Source organism: Gopherus flavomarginatus, chromosome 25 (assembly GCF_025201925.1).
Source record: "Gopherus flavomarginatus isolate rGopFla2 chromosome 25, rGopFla2.mat.asm, whole genome shotgun sequence".
NCBI lineage: Eukaryota > Metazoa > Chordata > Testudines > Testudinidae > Gopherus > Gopherus flavomarginatus.
In genome coordinates, this window is record NC_066641.1 from 15,693,300 (window position 1) to 15,702,060 (window position 8,761).

At 43.5% G+C, this 8,761-nt stretch overlaps 1 protein-coding gene across 1 annotated transcript; it reads right to left on the reverse strand.

The window, feature by feature from the left end:
• Positions 1–297: 297 nt before the first annotated feature.
• On the reverse strand, positions 298–5,506 carry SOST (sclerostin). Its single transcript, XM_050935125.1, has 2 exons — positions 5,284–5,506; positions 298–1,197 (listed from the first exon to the last, which is right to left on the reverse strand). Exons 1-2 carry the CDS (start codon positions 5,501–5,503, stop codon positions 776–778), a joined length of 642 nt encoding a protein of 213 aa, XP_050791082.1. The 5' UTR covers positions 5,504–5,506; the 3' UTR covers positions 298–775.
• Between the last annotated feature and the right edge of the window lie 3,255 nt (positions 5,507–8,761).

Here is an 8,761-nt window from a genome sequence, read left to right on the forward strand (position 1 = left end):
TGGGGTTTGGGAGGGGCCTCCATGTGGCCATCTGCCTCACTCTCCAGCAACTGAGCAGGATTGGTTTCACTATCCCAGTCATTTCTGATGGTGTTAAATCTCAACCTTAAATCTATTGAGGCTTGTACTTTAAGAGTAAAGATATGGAATGGCTCAGATTCACATTTATACTTGCACTTTGGGATCACAAATTTCATGTTTGACTCATGTTTCTCCTCATTTAAGGAAATTACTTGGGCATGCAGAAATCTGGCAGGACTTTATTCTCTTTCACTAAAACATTTGAATTTCCTTAGTCTTCTATTGCTACTTCCTAAAACTCAGTCAAAGCTTTCTGACTCTTCTCCTGTTGTTTCTCTACTCTCGTTCTTGTCCTGCCTGAAATGGTTTTGAGAGGGCTTTCAAGGCTCTGTTCAGACAAAGTAAGGATAATGACATCTTGCAAAGTGTAATATATGGAACAGTCACCATGATACCTTTGCTTCCTCTGCCTTCCTTAGCGTGCACACCACAAAACCCCATACAAATTCCCAGGCTAACTCTCCTTTCAGATTGAATTTAGGTGCTGCTCCCACCAGCTCAATTTCTCTCTTTCATCAGACCACAGCTGTTAGAATCTGATAGGTTTTGACTATGCGAGCCCTTGACCTAGCGTTGCAGGAGGAATGGGATTCCACTGCATTCAGAACCTTACTCTGTGGCCTGTCTGTCTCTGCCATTTGATGAAATGCAAAATATCCAGAGCTGTTGGGTTGTACCTCTCAGAAGGAACTTTCTAATAGGCATTTTCTAGTTCAGGCTGGTTGGATTTGCTGCCCCTTGCTCTGGAGAGACGAGGCTTCTTGTTCTTCTGAGGCCTGATGGTTTCCTTCCCGAAGTCCTTCAGCTCAGACTGGTTGTGGTAGCGAGTGTAGCGCTTGCATTTACATGCGGTGACAGCTCGGATTTTGTAAGTCCGAGTCTCTTCCTGGGGGCAGGCCAGCTGGATGCGCTGAGTGCGAGCGTGTGCGGGAATGCAGCGGTAATCCAGGGCATTCTGGCGCCACCACTTTCCTCTGCCAATAGAGTTAGGGAGGAGGTGGGAGGGGAAACACTGGCCTGAGCAGACCAGCTCCTTTATGGGCTTGAAGCTGCGGCAGGGCCCATCAATGACATACCGTGTGTAGCGCAGCTCTCTGCAGCTGAAATCTGAGGCATCTGCAAAGAAAAAACAAACTAGTTACAGGCATCTCCATCCCTTCTTGTTCATCGTGCCTCTAGCCTCATGCTGCAGCTGAAATCCAGCTCCGGGACCTTTAAACCAGCACATTTTTATCCAAAATTGTACTAATAAAGCCCCCAAAGAGATGGTTGGAGTCGATCGAGCATCACCTGGAAATTTCAGATAAAGTTCTCTCCTACACAGGAAGCTGCACACCAGGCAGGAGAAAGGCTGGTATTGGCATAAAGAAGCATCTGTTTATCATTCAGAAATTGAACAATAAGAGCTGGCTCTGCACCAAACCCTGCATCCAAACACCCCAGTACTACAGTGGATATTGCAGCTCAGTAATTGTATAAAGAAGAGATTAAAACCTGCAGTGCAGGTAGGAAAAAGGCATATCAGGTGCTATATGGGAAAACACTTGTGCTAAAAAGGCAGCAAAGGGGATGTGCAGGAAGCTGAGGCAGGAATCAGAACAGGCCTAAGCATTGACCTCTCAGGGCAGAAATAAAGATGTTTAAGAGTTAAATTTTGCTAATTTCCACCTGCGTGATTCTGGAGTAACACCACTGGAGTCACTGAGGGTGAGCTGTAGGAGGGCAATAGAGGACCAGCAAACTCAGATTCTGACCCTTCATGACACCTGTGGGCTAAAAACCTTCTCTCATTTATATTAGTTTAACTCCATTGATCTCAGTTACTCACTTTAGATTTAAACTGGAGTAAGCAAGAGCAAAACCTGGTCCAAAGTTTCGATGAAAATAAAAATAAAAATTCTTGTAGCCAAATTCTGCCTGCACTTCTGCCACTCCACCCTTACTTAGCCGGCCTGCACAGGTATGAACACGTGCAGACTTTGTCCCCTCTATTTTCTGTAAAGGGCCATGGATCCCTGCAAAGGTTTCTGCCCAGCATCAGACATGTTACAAGTCTCCTTGTTCTGATCTCCAGAGTCCCTTGTAGTGTCACATGACTAATAACAAGAACAATAAGGAAACTAGCAGATGGGAACTGTGACTAAGGATGGAGTTCCCACCTCTCGGAGAACCCATTAATTCACCACTTATTTGGCATTCCTGACCTCCCACTCTCTGTTCTAATCCCACATTATCCATGTCATTTCCTTCGATCAGACAGAGGCATCTTCTGCCAAATTAGAAACCTTACCAGGCTTTTGCTTGTGCTTTAATAGATTGCCAGAGGCAAGGGACACAGTAGAAAATATGAGATTTTCACTCTAAGGATTTAGAAAAGCTCCTTTCATAGGCAAATAACTTTCCAGTTAAATAATTGATGCTGCAGATGCATTTATCATTAGAACGGGGAAAAGCACTGTCTCCACGAGGGTTTCTTTCTGTCTTTGTTCAACCAATGAGCTTAGCTACATGTTTGGAATGTATGCAGATTGATTGTGAAGACTGTTTAGCAAATAAGGGCTTGCACTTCATCTATCTGAACACACTTTATTCCTCTAGCCTAAGCAAAAGAAATACATGGAGCACAAATGAGAATTTAATTGTGACAAAAACCTACAAAAGTGGAAAACCAAAGAGAAGACAGTTGTCATTCCTTCTCCTTGCTGTGAAAAAGGCACATCTCTGCTAAGGCCACCAAAGGAGACTAGTAGCTTTAATTCTGAATTCCTCAGTGGTGTAATGTTTTTTAGACTCATGTTTCTCTCAGTGAATTTTTAAGGATTTCCCCCTATGCTACAGAGCCAGCATTTTTTTTTAACCCAGCAGAGATCTGCTTTCTAGATATACTGTATGTCTATTCATTCAGACTTAGGCCCCCAACCCTGTAAACACTTTGCACAAGCTTAACTTTAAACACATGAGTAGTCAGGAGGGGGCTAGAGTCACGCAAATATAGATTTTGCAGCTTCATATTTTAGCAATTCTAAAGAACGCATTTACCAGATTAAACATTTTTTGGTCTAGTATTGTAGTTAATATGCTGATACTGAGACCCTGTATGATTTAGTGAGACAGGTTAATCAGATATTTTATACTAACACATTTCCTGAGCATTTAAGAAATTGAGTTTTGACTCAGGTAGTCTTAATGTTTAGACTCTGGTCTTTTATGCCAGCTCAGCAGTGGGGCACATACATACTGCTATATTAGACACCTTAGTACATGCCTCAGACATGTGCTGCTTCTGCCGACACACATCCTTCTGTGTTACATGCACGCTGACCCCACATGATGCCATATCGGTGCGAGTCTCAGGTAGCCTCATTTCTGGTAGGGACAACATCTATTGCACTGTGGCTCTGATTACTTCCCCTACCCTACTCCACTAAAGACACTGATGCAGGTATACAAGTGCATGGCACTCCTCGAGAGAACCCCAAGTCTCTTTGAGGGGTCATAAATTAAAATCCCCCCCTCAGAGTCTTAAGTGTTCCTATAGGTGGCAGGGAGGCAGACTGCACAATTCTAAGGTAGTAAGAGACACTTCCAAAACTCAAACTTTCTTCCCAACAGCAAGACAAATTCATCCCTTGAAGATATTGGATCTGCTAAGTGGTCTGCTGCTAGGGAGGGCAGCCAAAGCTGGGCCTGGGCAGGAGCATTCCATGGGACTGTGGCCGGGAGGGGCTGGGAGGAGGGAATTGTGCCCTGTCATGATGCTGGGATGTTATTAAAATCTTTGAATTTGACCCCCACTCAGAAAAAGAAAAGGGGTGCTTGTGTTTTTAAAAATATTTTTCTGGCCTCATGTTTGTGATAAGTTTGGGGATCTCAGTCCAGCTTCCGAACCAGCACATATCACCATCCCAGAGAACCCTCAGAGACAGCATGATTTAGTCCCCTTCCTGATAGCCTCAGCACAGAGGCCAGGGACTGAATGGACCCTGACTGGAGACTTAATTCCTTTCTCACCTTTAATCTCCCCTAGAGGAGGAGTCCTTCAAAGTGAGGCACAGTGGATGTGGGAAGTCTGCCCTCCAGCTGCCCTGGGACGAAACACATTTCAGTCTGCAGGGATCAATCTGGCACCTTTTGCCAGCGTGGAATTCACTTTTAAACTCCTTTTTTCTTGGCAGTGCCAGTGGCAACTCCCCTGACCATTCTCTTCCCCTTCCCCAGCCCAAACGCTTGCGTTTCTGAGCCATCGATGCTGTCGGATCCTTAGCCAAATGCCCTGGTACCATGCTGAGCTCCTTTCGGGAGGCCTCCTGATGTTGTTGGTTCTATTTAAAGTACCAGTCCAAGTTGCTACTCTACAGAACAGAGAGCCCCCGGAAGAATAAATGCTCCTCCCACTGATCACATTCAGTTGTGGATTAACTCTGTGAAAGCTTTAAATGGCTAATAACAGGGTTATGTTGCCTACTGGAGTCTGCCCATGAGACACTAAGAGCAGCATCTTTCTCTAGCACAGTTCAGTGCAATCAAACATCTGAGCTAACAACCATCATTGGAGTGTTCCTCTAAGAATATTTAACAATGCTCTCATTATCACCTCCTTCCCCAGCCCTTGTCCTGTTCTGTTCTCAAAGGAAGACGGGCTCCCCCAGATACCTGCTCACCGTGTTTACAGCATGAGGACAGCAGTAAATCATGTCAGTCAATAATATTACTGGGTGGTCTTGCTATGATAAAAATATCTTTTGCCCAGGCCAATTCAGTGTCGCACATTGCAGCTGCTCTGATTATAGCTCCTTAGCTATTTAGATGGATTTATTTCTGATCATTTTACAGTGCTAAACTCCACCTGCAGTTGTAAAAAAGCCACTATAACTTCTGTAACAGAACATACATTGAGATACTACTATGCAGTGGGCCACAAAAGTACCAATAGATAATTAAGTAGATGTGAAACTGTTAGATCTAGATAGCATCTTATTTCCCTGATGGATAATAACCACTATTACTTGTCTCTGTTTAAGAACAGACATGGAAAACACTGGGAAGGGTAAACAGGAGACTGACTTTGTTATCACTACAGCATTAGCTCTACAGCACTTTATCAAGTGTTAGTTCATCACTGTATGCTCATGCGCGATAACAGAAAACCCCACAGGAAGTTGTTAGGTTCTGAGGCTGTAATATAACATTTATTTTTCTTACCATTTGGTTCCAGAGACGGCTGTGGCTGTCTTCCCCCGTGTTTTGCCTGGTTCATTGTGTTGTTGTTGCTGTTAGTTTGCTCCACTGGTGTTTCTGTATTTTCAGGGATCTCAGGAATGATTTCTGTAGCATCATTTTTAAACACTTGCCACGCTTCTACTGAGTGTACAGCAATTTGGATTAGGACACAGATAGAGCACACAGTCCAAGAGATCTGCATAGTGGCAGCCCAGAGATTAACCTTTCAGCACTCTCACAGTCTCAAATCCCAGGCAAAAGCAAATTATTCTCCTTTTTTAAATCCCTCTTAGAACTAAGCAGCCAATGACTTCACAAAGTGGGAAGGGCCAGACAACTCATTCATCCCAGATCTGTCTCTGTGACATGGGGAGGTGGGGTGGTTTCTCCAAAACATTCTACAACTTTTATCCACACACTTAAAAACTTGTCCCTTGCTTCATTCTTCTGCCAGGCTCCAATGTTGACTGATAGCCTTATCTGCAGGGAGACTCATCAGTCTGCAGCTCATCCCAGGCCGAACAAATATTTTCACAATTAAAAAATGCTTCTCCTTCCATGTTTGTTTCTTTGGCTCCTGGTTTTCCCACCATTTTAAGATGAGGTTTCCTAATAACTTCTCCTAAAATAGTGTGACTGTGCTTTTTCTATTTTGTAAGCTATACAAGAAACAAACATCAGGGAGAAGGAGCCAGATGCTACACACTGTGCAGCTTGATGGGATGTTTCGCTCTTATCACATTTGCCTTTGGGTTGACTGCATATTTTTAGACACACTGCCCTTTGTTACTGGCACTTATCACCATGAGAAGGTTGCTGACTTTTAGATACAAGAGTGTGGGTAAACTGTTGTTTAAAAGCCATGGTTGCTCTGTGTATAAGAGATGATGAATGATCTTCTGGTTAAGGCACAGGACTGAGACGCAGGACAACTGTGTTCAAACCCCAGCTCTGATACAGATTTCTTGTGTGATGTTACGTGAGTCACATCATCTCTATGCCTCAGTTCTCCATCTGCAAGCTGCGGACAATCATACTTCCCTATTGTATGGGTGATGTAAGGAGACACATGTTAATGTTTGAGAGGTGCTTAGCTACAGTAATGAGGCACCATGAGCATTTAGAAAGAGCTGTTTGCTTCAAGAGGGCAGCTGTGTGGGGAAGCCTAGTTGTGTTGCATACTGCACTGTTTGTTCCAGAATTTGTTCCCGAACCAACTCAGCCTTATGAAACTATTTCATTTGTAACAGATGCAAAGGGTATAACTGAACTCCAGAGTGTCAACAGCAACCTCCATTATCTAACTGCATTACCTTTTGTCCTACCTACCCAACAGCCAAAACAGGTGGGTCTGTCTGTCTCTCCCTACCTACTTAGGACTCATCACTTAGGACTTGAATTCCATTCTGACAGTCCTACCAGCTTAACAAGGAAAACAGGTGTTGCTGAAGTTAATACATCAAATATTTGGGACAAATTCATCCCTGGTGTAACCTCACTGAAAAGACTGGAGTCATGACAGGATGAACTGGAAAGGACACACACGTATGTACGTGTATAGGTCAGGTTTCTCCGTGGTAATAAGGTGGATGAGTTTTAAACAATGTGCCCCTGGTACATGATGGTCCATTTCTGATTCAGTGGCACCTGCCATATATTGTGGAAATATCTCTTTAGTCTCTTTTTCACCCAAAGTTATGCAGTTTTACAAGTCTCACTCAGAGAATCCTCCCTTCTCAAATATCCCTTTGAGAATCTAAGAGCAGTAGTTTCTGATGTTGCATGTAATCACTCTTCCTTAATATTTCCTTCCCCTTTCCACCACTACACTGTTTCCCTTCTGTTTATGTGGACGGATGCCACATAGTTTTCTTTGTTTCCTTCATGCATGAAGCTTTTTGTGCAGAGTTTATCAGAAAACCATTCATTGATAAGAAGTGTCGCCAACCAATTCTATTTGAATTGTTGCATAAACATTCCTACACTGTTGTTTCCTTTCCCTCTATAAACACACAATCTGCTCTGATTCGCTTTCATTAATAACTTCCTCTAATATTCAAAGCAATGACTGCTAAACCCTGAGATTCACATCCACTCCAAGCACTGAGCCATTTCAAAGGTAGGTGTTTTTCCAGAAACCATTTTCCCTCAGGATAATGCAGGTTGTAGATGTGCAGGTGCAGATGGATTCTGCACGACAGACAAATTGGCTACAACTTACTTTATGCAGCCGACAAAGTGGGATATTCATCCACGAAAGCTCATGCTCCAATACGTCTGTTAGTCTATAAGGTGCCACAGGACTCTTTGCTGCTTTTACAGATCCAAACTAACACAGCTACCCCTCTGATAACTTACTTTAGACATCATAATACCTCCCATTTGTATAGCCCATTTTGTTCTGAAGGATCCCAAAGCACTGCAGATACACTGTGTGATGAGTTACTTCACCTACCACCACTAGACTGGAATGTTGCAAAAGAATTAGGTAAATGCATGGAGGATAGGTGCATCGATGGCTATTAGCCAAGTTGACCAAGGACACAACCCCATGCTCCAGGAGTCCCTAAACCACTGACTGCCAGAAACTGTGATTGGAGGACAGGAGATGAATAACTCAATAAATTACTCTGTTCTGATCATTCCCTCTGAAGCATCTGGCACCAGCCACTGTCTGAACACAGGATACTGGGCTAGATGGATCATTGGTCTGACCCAGTCTGGCCATTTTCATGTTTGAGTGCACTGCCCAACCATGTTACACACTAGATTAGACTTGTAGGAAAGACAGTTCCTGTATCCAGGAACATTTTACAAAACTATGGGGCCATGGCAAGATACATTCTACATAAGAGCCTACTCTTGCCAAAAGAACCATGTGATTTGTGATTGATCCATGCAAGAGCAAAACTTTGGCTTCATATTTCATCTGAAAATTGCCACCTTCAGCAGCAAAGCACCCTATAGCACCAGCCTGGGACACTAATTCAGTATCGACTTAGAGGAAAGAGTGCCACTTAGTTAATTCCCAGTCATGCTTTCAGCAGTCCCCAGGACGTCTCTGACCCGAGTACTAACCCAGTCCACCTATACTTGGTTTGGGCGCTCTGATTGGATCACAGTCATGGCAGCATGCACAGAAGATGGATGGACTGGGCAGGAACTGTGCAGAGCACCAAAAAGAGTTAATACTGCTAACCACAGAGGAGTTTCCACTCACTCACCACTCTATTTAACTGTCTCCAGAATTGCACATTTCTATATAGTGAGGTTGCCTGCCTGATAGCGTGTAGCATGGCAAAGTGTCTGCACAGAGAATATGTCACAGGATGGTACTGCCATTGTCAGATCTTTAGTACAAACATCACATTTAAGGAACCTACTCTTAGGGATGCACAAAGCACAAAACTTTCTTCTCTCATATGTGTGTAATTGAAGGAAGAAATATGTTTAAATGCAT

What these genes read in the sequence shown, in the direction of transcription:
- SOST (XM_050935125.1), bottom strand. Translation starts at nt 5,503, where the DNA reads ATGCAGATCTCTTGGACTGTGTGCTCTATCTGTGTCCTAATCCAAATT. An exon ending in GCCGTCTCTGGAACCAAATG is followed by an intron (nt 1,198 to 5,283) that starts GTAAGAAAAATA and finishes TTTTCTTTGCAG; the next exon opens with ATGCCTCAGATTTCAGCTGC.